This window comes from Mandrillus leucophaeus, unplaced genomic scaffold, assembly GCF_000951045.1.
Source record: "Mandrillus leucophaeus isolate KB7577 unplaced genomic scaffold, Mleu.le_1.0 Scaffold342, whole genome shotgun sequence".
NCBI classification, from domain to species: Eukaryota; Metazoa; Chordata; class Mammalia; order Primates; family Cercopithecidae; genus Mandrillus; species Mandrillus leucophaeus.
The window spans coordinates 1,254,749-1,273,328 of NW_012103610.1; the positions used below are offsets into that span (position 1 = coordinate 1,254,749).

General features: G+C 36.0%; 1 protein-coding gene across 1 annotated transcript in view; it reads right to left on the reverse strand.

The window, feature by feature from the left end:
- The window catches only part of ACAP2 (ArfGAP with coiled-coil, ankyrin repeat and PH domains 2), a 180,351-nt gene that overhangs the window by 57,164 nt on the left and 104,607 nt on the right, over positions 1–18,580 (reverse strand). Inside the window, exons 5-8 of the mRNA XM_011988964.1 lie at positions 12,532–12,590; positions 9,672–9,855; positions 4,591–4,635; positions 669–764 (exon numbers count right to left, since the gene is read on the reverse strand). Of these exons, the coding sequence (XP_011844354.1) occupies positions 669–764; positions 4,591–4,635; positions 9,672–9,855; positions 12,532–12,590 (384 nt within the window). The remainder of the gene's footprint in view (positions 1–668; positions 765–4,590; positions 4,636–9,671; positions 9,856–12,531; positions 12,591–18,580) is intronic.

Below are 18,580 nucleotides of genomic sequence, written 5' to 3' on the forward strand. Positions count from 1 at the left end.
TACAGGTGTGAGCCACTGCGCCCGGCCACACTTTGTTTTTAAATTCTCCTTTTCAATACCTTCATATACAAACTATAACATAAGGTTCTTTTTACCTTTGATTTCATTTTTTGGGTATACCCAAAATGCAAACATTTGAGTATTAACCCACATATAAATCTGCTATAGCATCCAACTTCATTCTTCATTAAATAAATAAAACATCAAGTCCTCCTTGATATGGTTTGGCTGTGTCCTCACCCAAAATCTCATCTTGAATTATAATCCCCATAATCCTCATGTGTCAAGAGAGAGACCAGGAGGAGGGAACTGAATCATGCAGGGGCTTTCCCCCATGCTGGTTCTCGTGATAGTGAGTTCTCACGAGATCTAATGGTTTTATAAGTGTTTGGTAGTTTCTCTTGCATTCATTCTCCCCTCTGCTGCCTTGTGAAGAAGATGCCTTGCTTTCCCTTTGCCTTCTGCCATCATTGTAAGTTTCCTGAGGCTTCCCCAGCCATGCAGAACTGTGAGTCAATTAAACCTCTTTCCTTTCTAGATTACCCAGTTTGAGGCAGCTCTTTATAGCAGTATGAGAAGAGACTAACACACCTCCAATATGCTAAATTTCTTCAAAAATACAAATACCAGTGTATAAAACAGAATCAAGAAATATACCGCAACATTACCTGTGCACCAAGATCCTTCATGTAGGGTCCAAGTTCACTAAACAGATCATATCCTTGATGGAAGAAGGCCAAATGGGCATACATAAATGACAACATCTAAAGGGGGAAAAAAAAAGATGACCATTTTAAAATCTACTCGTAGATAGACATTCTGAAATATTTTATATATATAAAAAAGACAGCGTCTTGCTCTGTCACCCAGGCCTGGCATGCAGTGGCACAAACACAGTTCACTGCAACCTGTACCTCCCAGGCTCAGGTGATTCTCCCACTTCAGCCTCCTAAGTAGCTGGGACCGCAGGCATGTGCCACTATGCTCAGCTAATTTTTGTAGAGACACAGTCTTGCCATGTTACCCAGGCTGATCTCGAACTCCTGGGTTCCAGCAATCCTCCCACTTCCACCTCCAATAGTGCTGGGATTACAGGCATGAGCCACCGTGCCCAGTTCATCAAACCTATTTGAAAATTAAACTGAGTCATCTGTTTTAAAAGAGTATTTCAAAAATATTTTCAAATACAATGAAAATAAATTTTATTTAAAAGAAATTTCCCAGTGGTTTAAAATTTTTTTAATGCTCAAAATTTTAGTTGTTTAGACTATATTTAGGTGATCAAAATGTATACAGCAGATTCAAATAATCCAATTTTCAATAACTCTACTATTTTCCTAGGTCCATTATAAAGTATTTATGTGCTCCTTCAACCAAGCTCACTGACAAACCTTAAACTGCAAAAAAGGCAAAAAGATAAGAGAAATATAAAGTGCTCAAAATAAAACACAAATACTTTACAATCTACTAGAGCACCAAGCACAACCTAAAGTAGGAGAATGCTGGTTTTTCTCGCAAGATACCAAAATAAAATGAGTCAACTGAATTTGCCAATATGGAACTTTCTTTACATTCATTCCACAAATCTAAAAAGCTGACATTAATGAGCAGAGATTTGTCCACGTTTTCCCATATTTTACCTATTTTAAAGAGAAAAATCACCCTCATTTTAATTAAGTTTTTACATGGAAGGAATTATATAATTAAATGAATACTGAAAAAATATTCTAAACATCCATGTTATTTTTAACAAGTGGCATCTGTTCAATTTTCTGAAGTCTAAAATAGGTCATAAAGTCCTCAATACTCAAAAATCCTCCAAAAAAAACTACTTAAAAAAAAAACCATTAAAACACAGAGGCAAAAGGACAAAACTCAGAAGAGGAAAATTATTCTGGAATTAGATAATAGTGATCACTGCACAAATTTGTGAATAAAAACTGATATTTTTAAAAATTAATTAACAATTTAAAAAGAGGGATGGGATTAATAGCTAGGACTACATAAAAATATAAAATATACCTGTACATCAAAATGCAAAACGAGCATATTAAAAGACAAATGATAAACTAGGGAAAAACACATGACAAAGAATTAACAGTCTTAAGATGTAAGAGATGTTGCAAATCAACATGAAAAAGATGAACACTCCAACAGAAAAAAAGACAAACGACATATGAGGTACCTAACTGGCCAAAAAACACGGAAAAACGTTCAAACTCATTTGTATTAACAAAATGCAAAACTGAATAATGAGATCGTGCTTTCTATCCAACAAACTAGGGGCAGCATGGGGGAAAAAACTGGAATGCTCAGTGTTGGTAAAATGTGGAGGAAAACCCATTTTCACACAATATTAGAAGAAATATTGTATAACTCTTGAAATTTGACAATATTTTTCTAAAGTCTTAATTCTTTGACTATATAATATCTTCTTTATAAATCTATCCTAAGAAAATAATAGGATTATTCATTAGAATGATGAGGACAAAGCTATGTTTTAATGTCAAAAACAAGGAAATTATTTGAATATCCATTAATAGGTGAAATTAATTTATGGTATATTCCTTCAAGGTCAGTAAACTATGACCTGCAAACTTTATTAGGCCTCACCACCTTTTTGATAGTCCATGAGCTACGAATGGTTTTTACATCTTTAAATGATTTAAAGACAATGAAAATAAATGAAATTTATGATATGTGAAAATTACATGAAATTCAAATTTGTGTTTATTTATAAAGTTTTATTGGAACACAGCAATGGCCATTCATTTACATATTGTCTTTCTCGTTATAATAGCACAGTTGAATAATTCCAACAGAGACCATGAGGCCTGTAAAACCCACCATATTTACTACCTGGACTTTTACAAAAAACATGTGCCAAACCCTAGGATATTCAGGTGGTAGAATCTACCCAGCCACAAACGCCATCATTAAATAAAGGATATTTAATCCAAACCCTAGGATATTCAGGTGGTAGAATTCTACCCGGCCACAAATGCCATCATTAAATAAAGGATATTTAATGACATATAACTTTGCAGTGTATTAGTGAAAAGAGAAAGTTATAAAATAGTATGTAGGAATGATTCCCATTAAAACATTAAATGTGATTTTAAAAGGCATATATTCAAGTTTATGTACACACACACACACGCACACACAAGGACGGACATAGAGAGTAAAAAGACGAAGATGTATGCCGTGATATTAATAGTGGCTTCCCCTTGGTAGCAGAACTAGTAAGTCGTTTTTATTTTTCTTCATACACATTCTAATTTTCTACAATTAATACACATTACTGTCAATCTCGAAAACAAGTGGGGTATAAACATTACCTTTAAAAAACAGGAAGTACAATGTGTTTACCTGATAATTTATAACACAAATATATACATACAATTTGGAAAAAAAGCTAGGTGGGGACAAGGATCTAAGGCTACTTAAATATAGCCTTTTGGGGGAAAAGTCAGTAAGTAATTCAGAGTTGAGAGATTATTACTAAAGTTATCAAAATATAAAGATATGATATGCCATACCATATCATGCCCTGCACACTTCTTCGTTAGCTTTTTTTTGAGACAGAGTTTGCTCTTGTCACCTAGGCTGGAGTGCAATGGCACGATTTCGGCTCACTACAAACTTCACCTCCTGGGTTCAAGCAATTCCCCTCAGCATCATGAAGTAACTGGGATTACACGCGCCCGCCACCACACCCAGCCAATTTTTTTGTATTTTTAGTTGAGATGGGTTTTCACCATGTTGGCCAAGCTGGTCTTGAACTCCTGACCTCAGGTGATCCACCTGCCTCAGCCTCCCAAAGTGCTGGGATTACAGGCATGGGCCACCACAGACAGCCTTCGTTAGCTTTTAAGACCAAAAAAACGGCTCCCCACCGCAAAAAAAAAAAAATCATTGTCATGGGGTGAAGAGGCTCAGGGAAAAAAGTGATCCCCCAATTTCATCCCACTGGTTCTGTAACTGCATACCAAAGAACAAACCAAAAGAATGATCCACCATCAACTCTAAGGGAAAAATTCTCCAAAAATGATACTATTCATATAAATCCTCAATCTCAAATATTTTTAAAGTCCAAATAATGCCAAAAATCATAAAGAAAAATGTAAATATGTTGAAAGAGGTTGGGCAAAAAAATTTTAAAGCAAAATAAGTAAGAAAAAATTCAAAACCTAAGTGTAACAGTTTTTTATGTTCATAACTTTCGAAACAAATTCTGAAATATTCTCACAGGTTTTTACACCAAACATTTTTAGTTATTCACCAAATGGTACTGGGCACCTAGTTCTTGTAAAGCAACATATTAGGATAAAAGAAAACAAAAACGTTTAACAGTAGAGAGTGTCCCTTTATGGACCTCACAGTGTATCAACAGACGAGACACACAAATAACTCGAACACAAAGGAGACAAAGAAGTCCAGTGCCACACAAGAAATACAGATGAAGATCAAAAAGAAGAGCAATCATAAACCTTATCATGTACATAGCAGATGTTCTTTCAACACCTAAATATGTACATTTAGTTTCATATTAAAATATTTAAAACATCATTTCAATTAATATCTTACTGATTTTAGGATTTCTGATCTCCTTTTTGATTGAAGAACATTAATCTAAGGGAAAACACATGTGGTTAATCACCCATGCATTATTTTAAAGCTAATCCATAACGCAATATTATAAAACTTACTTTAATGGTTTAACACTTTTCCAAAAAGCAAGTAAAAACAAAGTTCGAGTTTTTTCATCCTTCAACTATCCTTTTGCAAAACACAGTTAAGACAAACATTCCAGTGAAATTCTCATACATTTCTGAGCTAAAAGAAAAACTGGTTATTTAAATATTAGAGTGATGGAACTATTTTGACATTTGAAACTCTGGGAATTCCATCTTTTTCCCACCCTCTTTATCTCACTGCTCATCAAAGTTCCACATACAACCTAAATGCAAATTCTCATCGCTTTCCCACTAGCACCATCATGTCTTCTCCAGACTGCTGCAGAAGGCTACGAATTAGTCTCTTCTCTGCTTCCATCTGCTTCCATTCTCGACTCCCTACAATCCATTATACACACAGCAACCAGTCAGCTTTCTTTTTGCTTTTTTTTTTTTTTTTTTGAGATGGAGTTTTGCTCTTATTGCCCAGGCTGGAGTGCAATGGTGCGATCTCAGCTCACTGTAACCTCTGCCTTCTGGGTTCAAGCAATTCTCCTGCCTCAGCCTCCTGGGTAGCTGGAAGTACCAGCATGTGCCACCACGCTCAGCTAATTTTTTGTATTTAGTAGAGACACGGTTTCTCCAAGTTGCTCGGGCTGGTCTTAACTCCTGACCTCAGGTGATCCACCCGCCTTGGCCTCCCAAAGTGCTAGAACTACAGGCGTGAGCCACCACGCCGGGCCCACCTTAAAAAAATATAAATAAGATCATGTTACCTCTACCTTAACACCCTCCAACTTCCTACCATGGCTGGCAAGGCCCACTGTGATGTAGCCCCTACCTACCGCATCTCTTCAACCTATTCTTCTATTACTTTCCCCCTTTCTGTACTCCAACCACAACCTGGGACCACTCCCACCTCAATGCCTTTGTACTGGCTGTTCTGTCTACACGTTATGATGTCCTGCCTAGATGGGTACCAGGCTATCTCATACCAATCAGGTCTCAACTTAAATACCGTCTCCTCACAAAGGTGTAAGGTAGCTTCTTATGCACTGTCTAGTACACCAACCCTATTTATTTTACTCAGAACATTAATAACTACCTTATATTTTCTGATTTGTGTCTTCTCCCTAACCAAAGTGTAAATTCTAGTGAGAGCAGGGTCTTTGCCTTATTCCCAGCTGTAGTGGCACACACTAAGCACTCAATAAATATTTCTTAAATAAATTAACAGGTTTTGTTTTTAGAGACAGAGTCTCACTCTGTTGCCCACTCTGGCCGGAGTGCAGTGGCATGATCAGATCTCACTGCAGCCTCGAACTCCTGGGCATGCAATCCTCCTGCCTTAGCCCCCAGCAATTCTCCCATCTCAGTTTCCTGAGTAGCTGGGACTACAGGTGCACACCACCAGACCTGGCTAATTTTTTTTACTTTTTGTAGAGATAGGTTCTCACTGTGTTGCACAGTCTGGTCTCAAACTCCTTGCTTCAAGCAATCCTCCCGCCTTGGCCCCCCAAAGCGCTGGGATTATAGGAATGAGCCCCTGCACCCGGCCAGATTTTAAGTAAATGTTTTAATTAGACTAAATTTACTGAAAGATCAATAAATTAAAAGATTTCCCTTTTAGGGGATCTCTCCCAACTCTAGAAATTCACAATAAACATTTTATTTTTGTCTGTTATTATGTATCAGCTTAATGAAATGTTTAAGAATCATTCACTCTTTGCCAATACTGTCAAAAGATTATAAAACATCTTTTTAATATGTCCTTCCGACTGAATTCTGTATTTTATCAAATAATTTTAAAGCATTAAATAAAAAAAAAAAAAAAACAAGAAAAATCTAAGTAATTTAACTATAAGACTAGTTTCTGGCTGGGTGCAGTGGCTCATGCCTGTAATCCTTGCACTTTGGGAAGCTGAGGCGGGCAGACTGCTTGAGATCAGGAGTTCAAATCCAGTCTGGCCAACATGGTGAAACCCTGTCTGTACTAAAAATACAAAACTTAGCCAGGCGTGGTGGTGGGCACTTGTAATCCCAGCTACTCCAGAGGCTGAGACAGGAGAATCACTTAGACCCTGGAGGCGGAGGTTGCAGTGAGCTGGGATCGCACCACTGCACTCCAGCCTAGGCAACAGAGCAAGACTCTTTCTCAAAAAAACAAAAACAAAAACAAAAGCCTAGTTTCTTCTACATGTATTTCAAAGCCTATTCAGTTTAGAGAACTACAATATTTACTTTCAAATGCTCTAAATAAAGCAGAAGCTGCAAATAGCCTACTACTCAAATGCTGAATAATGTTAAAATGCCTGTTTTATATGTCCTTTTTTCTATTTGAAAAAAAATTAAGTGCTATATAAAATTTTTAAATTTAAATGTTATAAATAAAATAAAATGCTATATAAAATAGATTTTTATATTATATAATTAAATTATATAGCATTTAAATTATTGGAGGAAAAAAGTAAACTCAAATATTTAGAGTAGTTAAGACAAACTTTATACATTTGGATATTTATTACTTACTATTCTCTAAAGTAGACATAAATGAAATAAAGGCCATAAAATGATAAAATAGTTCCCATCAGAAAAATCAAACAAACTAATAGGTATTTGTTGGGGGGGTGGGCATGAGGAGGCAGTGTGAGAATTCCTAACTTACATATGGATACCCAAGAAAATAACATATAAGTTTAAAAATAATGAAAATTTCAGCTAATCCTCTCACTATAAAATTTGTAACATTAAGCCATTCGCTCTCTCAAAAACCATTTACAACATATCTATTTTCTAACCACTGGACTAGAGGCTAGGGATACAATCTAGAAATAGAAAAAACATATAAATAAATATTTGCAATAACGTGTAAGTAGTCTAACTGCAATGTGTACGAAAATACAGGCACACAGAGAAGGCGGGGCAAAAATTATTCCTTTTGGCCTGGAGAAGTCTGAGTAACCCTGATCATAAAACAGAATGAATTAGTGACAGGGCAAGTAAAAGCAACGCAAGGCAGACCAATTTCATGAGAATACCTTAATACTCCAGACAAGATACGGTAAGGCTTGGTTAGGGCTGCAGCAAAGGTGAAGAAAGAACCCATTTAAGAGGTACATAGGAGGAATTTTCAAGACATTTTGGCAACTACATATACTGGCTTAGAATGAGGAGAATATCTGACATAATTCTCTCATTTCAAACTTCTATGAGAGTAAAAAAGCGACACCATTCAAATAGATAAGGGCAAAAGGGAAAGAGAAGCCATTTTGGAAGATGAGAGATTTCAGTTCTGAACACGAGAACGAAGTACCTCTGTGAAAAAACATTTGGTCATCTACTTATAACAGGTAGTGATTCAAGCAAGGGGCCTGATGAGACTGACAGAAAACAATGAAGAAAAGAAAAGAAAAGAATAAAACCAAAGATGGAACACTAGAAAGGAAAGTGCAAAGGCAGACAAAGGAGTGAGGCCCAAGACAGAACTGGGAAAGAAACAGAAGTTGGGAGGAAGACCTAAAAGCAGTTTCAGATAAATCAAGATAAAAGAATGTTTCAAGAAGGAGTAAAACAGAATAGCCAAGTTCGTTAAAAACTGAAACATGTCTAGCGAATAAAACCTCTGCATGAGCCATTTTAGTGGGTTAGGCAGGGCGAGTACTCACACTACAGCAGAAAATGGTACAATGTGAGGTAGGTACAGGACCCAGGAAATAGCCTACTCCCATCTAGCAACCTTTCCTCCAAAAGTACAGTCAATTAATTTTAAAACTTTAACTTCCCACTTACTGAAGAGGAACTTAATGGAAAAAAACTTAGTTAATTTTCTACTGTTTTGCAAAGTTACCTAAGTAATTTTTAATTACTAATTTCTATTTGGTATTTTTTCTTAAGAAATACTCTGCGATCATTGTGAAGTAACCAATCTCTGAAGACAACCACTACTGTTCTGAAAAGAAGATTTATATGAGGTAATTCCCTAAGCATTCAAGGTTTTTTGGCTTTAAATTCCATGATATATAGAAACAAGCAACGTAATATGCCTTCATTTTTCCCATGTTTCAAATACCTTTGGAGACCTATCACATTCAAACTAGTTTCAGTTATAAATTAGACTGGAAGATCACCAAGCAATTTACCAAATACAGATTTCTAGTTTTTAAAAGCAGCACCTAATGCAAAAATATGGTAACACTACTTCTAGAAAGATTTTTCATTTGGCAATATGGTGAACCTTAGTACCTCTAAGAATCTAATCTAAAGAAATAAGAAGTGTAAAGATGTTATTATCACTCACAATTACTGAAAATTATATTTTCCCTATTGCCAGTAAAAACTTGAACACCATAAATGTCTTTTACAGCAACTTAGAAGGAACTAGGGGCCCTTACCCTAAAGGAAGTAACACAGGAACAGAAAAACAAATGTCATGTGTTGTCACCTATAAGTAGAAGCTAAGTTGTAGGTTTTCAGGGGCATACAGAGTGGTATAATGCACACTGGAGACTCAGAAAGGGGGGAAGGTTGGGAGGGAGGTGAGGGATGAAAAATTTCCTGTTGGGTACAATGTATACTACTGGAGTGACAGATACAAAAAAAGCTCACACTTCACCACTATGCAATTCATCATGTGACCAAAAACCCACTTGTACCCCTAAATTTACTGAAATAATAAAATGGTATAAAAGATAATTAAATTGATACAACAACTCCAGAGAACAAAATATAGCAACTAAAAAGATTTTTAACATTTTTAAATGGGGAATATAAAGTTAAGAGAAAAGAGGCAGAACTCAGAACCCAAGGAATATATATCCATACACACATAGATACACTATAGCCACACAGACGGAAATTTTCCACGAAAGATTATGTTTTAACTTTAAGCTCAAAGTAAAAGTATTTATTTACTCTTCTTAGGGCAATCACTCAAAAGTAACAACCTATTTAGTAAGCACTGTCTGAAAACCTACACAGTAAGAAACTACATACCTGAAGCACGTAATCGAGGGCTATATGTCGAAAACATTTTCTTGTTGCTGTCAGAATGTTGGTGGCTTCTTCAACTTCATGTTGTTTATTTCTTTGTACTTGGGCATTTTTTACTAATGCGTTTTCTTTTTCTTCACTGACTTTTTCAAATTGCTTCTTGGCATCTTTGAATTTTCTAAGATCTCTAAAAAGAGAAAAAGCGAAACTTTCATAACTTGCTTCATTAAAAAACTTTAGCAGGCTGGGCGCAGTGGCTCACGCCTGTAATCCCAGCACTTTGGGAGGCCGAGGTGGGTGGATCACGAGGTCAAGAGATCGAGACCATCCTGGCCAACATAGTGAAACCTTGTCTCTACTAAAAATACAAAAAAATTAGCTGGGTGTGGTGGCACATGCCTGTAGTCCCAGTTACTCAGGAGGCTGAGGCAGGACAATCACTTGAACATGGGAGGTGGAAGTTGCAGTGAGCTGAGATCACGCCACTGCACTCCAGCCTGGCAACAGAGCAAGACTCCGTCTCAAAAAAAAAAAAACAAACAAAAAACAAACAAACAAACAAAAAACTTTAGCAAAATAACATTTAGAATTGAATTCCTATGTTCCTCCATTTTTTGTTTCACCTCACACTGAAACACATTCACTCTTCAAACTAAAATATGTACTGTTTCTCAATTTTGTATAAAACCTGATGAAGTCAGCTAAAATTTCACTATTTAAATCTATATAACTTGAGGTGACAATAAATTATCAAGTTAACATTACAGAAACATAAAGGAAAAGTTAATTGTTTTTCTAAAGACAAATTCAGGGATACGTACCATTATTTAACCAAATGATTTGTAAACGGTACTATACATAAGAATCACTATAGGGCACTTATTAAAAATGTAATTTCCAGAGCTCTTTCCAAGAGATTATAATTCTTTAGCCTTCAGGAAAAATCCTAGAAATCTGAGGAGTTTATTTTTAAGACACACCCGTGATTTTACTACTGCGGGTGGTCTACAGACCACACTCTAAGAAACAACATTCATTTCTCATGCTGTGGCAAGATCATAGCTCACTACAGCCTTAAAGTCCTGGGCTCAAGCGATCCTCACGCCTCAAGCCTTTCAAGCAGCTGGGATTATAGGCACATGCCACCACACAAGGCTAATCTTTATTTTTTATTTCTGTGGCCTCACATTATTGCCCAGGCTGGAACACATCAATTTCTGAAAGAACCGTTACATCAGCAAAGAATAACAGTATCCCTTTCAATAGTCTGCAAATCTGAAACACTTGGTTCGTTAATGACCTTACTCATATAACATCCCTTTGCTTGTATTTTTCTACTAGGGAGCTAGGTAAAATAACTTGAAGACAAATGATTTTATAAAAATCATAATAAAGCATATGTAAGAAAGACATTCAACTCCTCGAAAGAAGCCATAAACTGTATGTGTGCATTCTATGAAGACATTCTAAGTATTAATCTATCACAAAGTAATTTATAAAGAATTTAGTTGGGTGCACTGGCTCATGCCTGTAGTCCCAGTGCTTTGGGAGGTTATGGTAAGAAAACTGCTTTCAGGCCAGGAGTTTCAGACTAGCCTCAGCAACATAGTGAGATCTGCCTCTACAAATATAAAAAATAAAAGAAAAATTAGCCAGAAGTGGTCCACGCCTGTAGTCCTAACTACTCAGGAGGCTGAGGCAGAAGGATCACTTCAGCCCAGGAATTCGAGGTTACAGTGAGTTATGATCAAGCCACTGTACTCCAGCCTGAGTAACAGAGTCAGATCGTCTCGATATTCAAAAAAGAAAAAAAGAAAAGAAAAGAAACTGTGACACATAACCTCCAGAACAACAAATTCTAACCTATTAAAAACAGTGTACTATCTTAATGAGATCTAACACCACCGTACAGCTCTATTATAATAAACTTTATCTGTAATTTTATATATTCCCAGCCAGGAATCAAGAGAAAAAACTGTATTATTAATGTGAAAAAGAAAAACTTTCCTAATTTGGAAATTTCTGATTTTTAAAATTTCCAGTTCTATTTTATTTCACAAAGAAAATGTGATGAATGTGACACAAAATACTCATAAGTAACAAAAGTCATGTACTTTTTTTTTTTTTTTTTTTGAGACAGAGTTTCACTCTTGTCGCCCAGGTGGGAATGCAATGGCGTGATCTCAGCTCACTGCAACCTCCACCTCCCAGGTTCAAGCGATTCTCCTGCCTCAGTCTCCTGAGTAGCTGGGATTACAGGCATGCGCTACCACGCCCAGCTAATTTTGTACTTTTAGTAGAGATGGGGTTTCTCCATGTTGGCCAGGCTGGTCTCGCCTCCTGACCTCAGGTGGTCCACCCGTCTTGGCCTCCCAGGGTGCTGGGATTACAGGTGTGAGCCACCACACCAGGGTCCAAAAATCATGTACTTTCATGACTCATTCTCATATATTCCATTATCTTCTCTTCAAAGAAAACACCACACTGAAACACTGAAATAACGGAAAACATAGTTTCAACTACAATAGCTAATAGTATTTCATCCACTTTTGGGGTTTTCTTTGACGGTGAAAGAACAATTAGATTATTTACATTAAAAATATTTTTTAAACCTACAGCTATGTATCCTAGCTAAGTATCCTCCAGAACACGTATTTGTGGAAGAAGTGATTCACTGAAAGACATCAAGTCTGATCTACTTATAGAATAATTCAGGAAGAAATGCAGCATACATTTCACAAAGCAAATAAAAACACCAATATTTTCAATAATTCATGGTATATAACTTCTTCCAAAAGATACCAATTCGCAGATTGATCATTAACTAGTTAATTTTCTTTCCTCTTCACTGCAATTGACTTACTCTTTAACAAAGTTCTGAAGCTGTGCCTTAATTGATCTCTGAGTTTGGTCAAACAGGATCTAAAAAATAAAATGTAATATTAAGTGATTAGAAAAGTAAACAAAATAATTTTCTTATCGTTCTATAAATACCATACCCCTTCATCAATTCTCCAATTCTAATACTGCCTATATTTCTTCCTGAGGACTACAAAAGAAATAACCATTTAAAAATAGAACCCAAAACAGATAAGCCAATTTCATCTCTCAGAAATAATATTACTTCTATTTACAGAGGAAAACAAACCTGCTTTAATATTTAAATAGAGTGCTCAAACAGTGGAGCAACATAGTTCCTTAATTCTAATTCAGGCTTTGGAAGACAATCTAAAACACGAATACAAATTCTGCTCCACACATTACAGAAATTATTTACTCCAATATACTACAGCATACCAAATGAAAACAACTCCAGAAACACCATATACCTTAGCTGAGGTAGAGGTTACTCATTTGGGAAGACTTGCAGACTTAAATGAGTATTTTGAATTCAAGTAAACATTATATCATCCTTCAGGTTAAGTAACTGCTAACAGTAGAGACAAGAATGAAATCTGATTCCTCCAGATAGTATTTTGCCCAACTTAAAAGATGCCATGTATTTCGCACAGATGGCTCTGTGTAGGATAAACATTCAAATGCTTGTCATGGGGATTCCACCTTTAATAATTTACAGATACACTTCATTCAGAGTTTGCAAGAAAGTTAGATGAACAGGCAGAAAGATCAATATCCAAAAGAAAATCCTCCTTTCTTCTACTAATTAAAAATACCACAATTTCATTATCTCTGAAGCTCTGTCTTCCGTTTTCTCTCGAATACCACATACACACATTCCCCAGGAATCTGGACGTTTCAAAATCTGTCAATTTACTTCCAGAGAGAAATTAAATTTTGTATGTATTATGTTAAACTCAAAGTACTAAACCCAAGTAAGCAGAAGAAAGAAAATAATAAAGATCAGAGAAGTCAACTAAATAGAAAATAGAAAGTTAACAGAGAGAAATCAAAGAATCAAAACATTTGGTTCTTAGAGATTATAAAATCGATAAACCTCTAACCACAGTGATCAGAAAGAAGACGCAAATTTCAAACACTATGAAGGAGAGACATGTCTTTATTACTGATTGCATGTATATTAAAAAGGTAATCTGCGAAGCTAAGAAACAACTGTAGGCCTGCAAATTCAACAGATGAAATGCATACATTTTGTGAAAGACAAAAACTATCAAGTCTCATTCAAGATGAAACTGATACCCTGAACAGAGTTTAAAAGACACAGTCTACAGTTTAAAACGTTCCATATCATATAAAGTTAAAATTACATGAACATGAAATACAACAATCCCAATCCTAGGTATTTGGCCAAATGAAATTAAAACTTATGTTCACACAAAAACCTGTACTCAAATGTTTATAGCAGTTTCATTCCTAATTGCCAAAATATAGAAAATACCCAAATGTCTTTCAACCAGTGAATATAGAAACAAACTATGATACATTCATACAGCAATAAAAAAGAACGATTATTAATACATGCCAACAACATAGGTAATCTTAATGCATTTTGCTAAATGAAACAAAATTTTTATGGCATCCAGGAAAGGACAAGACTGAGGGGATGAAAAATCAGCGATTTCCACTGACAGGAGGAAGATGGAAGGGTTAATAATGGGGCAACATGAGGGCTTCTGGGGAGTTGATGGAACTGTTGTACATCTTGACTTTGGTGTGGAAACCCAACTATATGCATCTGTCAAAACCTATGAAGTTATATGCCACAAAAAATCAATTTTGTTATACTTAAATTTAAAAATAACTTTAAAATATGAAGAATGACAGTGTAAATATGAAACAATAGATTTTTAAATGAATAAAGAAGAAACAAATAGCATATTAACTAGGTTGGTTGAAAAGACAGAGAAACATAAAACCAATGAAAAGAGAACATCCAATCTTCTCAGGAACACTAACAACATTTAAGAGAATTGACCATATAGTAGGGCATAAAGCAATAATATGACATTATATTAAGTTATACTACAAAGTATTAAAAAGAGAGAACTACTGAAACAGGCAACAATACCAACCTCAAAAATGTTATTCCAAACAAAAGAAGTCACACACACACGCACACGTGCACACACACACACACACACAGAGACACACATATGTACAATATGATTCCATTTATATGAAGTTATAGAAAAAGCATAACTACTTTACGGAAGAAAATCAGAACAGCACTTGCCTTTGGAGGTATGGGTTGGGACTGTCTGAGAAGTAGTATGGGAGAACTTTCTGGATAATGGTAATGATCTGTATCTTAAAAAGGATTTGACTTACATAAGTGGATCCTTATGTGGATACAGGGTGGCTCATCCCTGTAATTCCAGTACTTTGGGAGCCCAAGGTTGGAGGATCCCATGAGGCCAGGAGTTCAAGATTAGCCTGGGCAACATGACAAGATCTCTCTCTCTCTCTCTCTCTCTCTCTGTATATATATATATATAAAAATATAAATATATATATATAAAATAATGAGCCAAGCATGGTGGCACACACTTGTAGTCCTAGCTATTCAAGAGGCTAAGGCAAGAGAATTACTTGAGCCCAGGAGTCCAAGGTTGCAGTGAGCTGTGATCATGCCACTGCACTGCACTGAGCTGTGATCATGCCACTGCACTGCGCACTGCGCTCTAGCCAGAGCAACAGAGTAAAAGAAGAAAAGAAAAGAAAAGAAAAGAAAAGAAAAAGGAAAAGAAAGGAAAAGAAAAGACAGAGAGAAAGAAAGAACTGTAAAAAAAACCCTAAACCTGGGAATCTATTTGAAAAAGAAATGTTCTTTTGTCTATAAATTATTTTAAAATGCATTAATAATATTGAGGCATGGATAGAGGGGAGGATAAATGAATAGATATGTGATAAAGCAAATGCAGCATAATATACCTTTGGGGCGAGTATATGGATGTCAACTGTAAAGCAGTTTCAACCTCTAATTATAAAGTATCAGAAAGAAATGGCACACATACCTTACAAAATAAATAAAAAGGAAAACACATCCTACAAATACATTAAAAATTAAAAATAAATAAAAAGAAAAAATGTGAAAAACTCCACAAAGATGTCTTCACATCTTCATTGCTGAATTCTACCAAACATTTAATGTGGAAAGAACAGTACTTCTACATAAACTCTTCAGAAAAAAATTCTCAGAAAATCTAGTCTCTGAGAAAACAGAACAAAACCACAGACGCTGTAAGAAAAGAAAGCTACAAAGCAATATCCCTCATGAATATAGATGCCAAAATTCTTAACAATATATAGTAATGACATATCAGAATAATACATAAGAAGGAAAACACATCGTGACCGATTGGGATATATTCCAGGAAAGAAAGATGGATTTAACATTCAAAAAAAATCAACGTAATTCACCAGGTTAACAGACTTAAAAAACAAACTGTATGATAGATACAAAAAAGCACTGGAACAAAAACCACCCATTCCTGATTTTTAAAAACTCTCGGGAATACAGACATACAAGGTAACTTCCTCGGTGCAACAAAGGGGACATATGAAAACTCTGTATCTAACACCCTGGCTAGTGGCAAAAGGCTACTTTCACCCTCAGACCAGGACCAAGGCCAGCAATGTCTACTCATCACTTCTATTCAACATTACACTAGAAATTCTAGCAATGTAATAAATAAATTTTTACAAGAAATAAAAAGCATACAGATTAGAAAGGAAGAATATAAAATTGTCTTTATCCACAGATGATGTGATCAGCTCTATAGATAACCCTATGGAACCTGCAAAAAAAAAACTGCTAAAATTAATAAGTGAGTTTAAGAAGGCTATAGAAACAAAGTCAAAATATAAAAATCAGTTATATTTCTAAGACCAGCAATGACCAAACAGAAACTGAACATTAAAAAAAAAAAATACTGGCCAGGTGCAGTGGCTCACGACTGTAATCCCAGCACTTTAGGAGGCCAAGACGGGCAGATCACATGAGGTCGGGAGTTTGAGACCAGCCTGACCAACATGGAAAAACCCTGTCTCTATTAAAAATACAAAATCAGCCGGGCGTGGTGGCACATCCCTGTAATCCCAGCTACTTGGGGGGATGAGGCAGGAGAATCGCTTGAACCCGGGAGGCGGAGCTTGCAGTGAGCCAAGATCATGCCACTGCACTCCAGCCTGGGCAACAGGAGCGAAACTCCATCTAAGAAAAAACAAAACAAAACAAAACAAAACAAAAAAACCATTTACAATAACAAATAGGAAATGCTTAAGGATAAATTTGACAAAAAGTATGCAAGACTTGCACAGTGATGACCACAAAACATGCTCAGAGAAACTAAAAAAAAACCAAATGGAGACAATCTTTCATGCTCTTCATTTCTAACTTGGGTCCAGCAGAATGGCTCCACAAAGATGGGTGGCAAGAAAAAGAATCATCCTGCCATCAGTAAGGTGACCTGAGGGTATACCAGCCACATTCAGAATCATCCTGCCATCGATAAGGTGACCCGAGGATACACCAGCCACATTCAGAATCATCCTGCCATCGATAAGGTGACCCAAGGATACACCAGCAACATTCAGAAGCACATCCGTGAAGTGGGCTTCAAGAAGCGTGGCCCTCAGGCACTCAAAGAGATCCAGAAATTTGCCATGAAGGAGGTGGGAATTCTAGATGTGCGCCTTGACACCAGGCAGAACAAAGCTGTCTGGAACAAAGGAACAAGCAATATCTCATGGGTACCCATATGTGGTTTTGAAAACATGATGAAGCTGAACATTCACAAGCTCTATACATTGATGACCTATGTGCCGGTCACCACTTTCAAAAATCTATTGATAAAGTCATTGTGGACAAGAACTAACCACTGATTGTCAAATAAAGTGAGCAAATCATACACACACAAATAGAATAATTATGGCCCTCTACTTTGAGTAACACATATACTATTTGGATTGGAAGACTGATTATTAGCAAAATACTGATTCACCTCAAATTGATCTATACATTGAATACCATTCCACTCCAAATCTCAGTAGAAACCAAAAAGTTGATTCTAAAAGTTATATGAAAACATAAAGGACCTAGAATAGCCAAAATAACCTTGAAAAAGAGGAACAGAGTTAGAATACCCATACTACCTGATTTCAAGACTTACTATGAAAGCTACCATAATCAATGGAGTGTGGTAATGTATAAAGACAGGCAAAGGCTGGGTACAGTGGCTCACGCCTGTAATCCCAACACTTTGAGAGGATCACTTGAGCCCAGGAGTTGGAGACCAGCCTTGGCAACAAAGTGAGACCCCACGTCTCAACAAAAATTCAAAAAATTAGCCAGGTGTGTATGTAGCATGTGCCTGTGGTCCCAGCTACTTGGGAGGCTAAGGCAGGCGGATTACTTGAGCCCAGGGGGTGGAGGCTGCAGTGAGTCATTTTCAGTTCACTGCACTCTAGCCCAGAAAACAAAGCAAGACTGTCTCAGGAAAAAAAAAAAAAAGAAAAAAGACAAGCAAAAAGACCAATAAAGCAGACATTACCCACGCATATGGTCAACTTTTATTTATTTTTTTTTTTACCAAAGGTGCCAATAAAGATGGGAAAATGTACAGAGCAAGCTGCAGAGCCATATGCAAATAATTTAATAATAATAAAGAGGAAAAAGAAGAACTTCAACCCTTACCACAGGACATTTATAAAATTTAACCTGAAATAGATCATAGACCTAAACTTCTACAAGAAAACACTGAAAAAAAATTACTGAATAGGGTTAAGCAAACATTTCTTAACAGAACACAAAACTATAAAAAACTAAAATCAATAAATTGACTTCATTGAAAAAAGTCTGATCTTTAAAAAACACTGCTACAAAAATGAAAAAGGCAAGCCGAAGCATGGAAGAAAATACAAGCAAAGCAAAGCATACGATAACTCAGCACAGATGAAGATAAATCCTTTTTTTTTTTTTTTTTTTTTTTTTT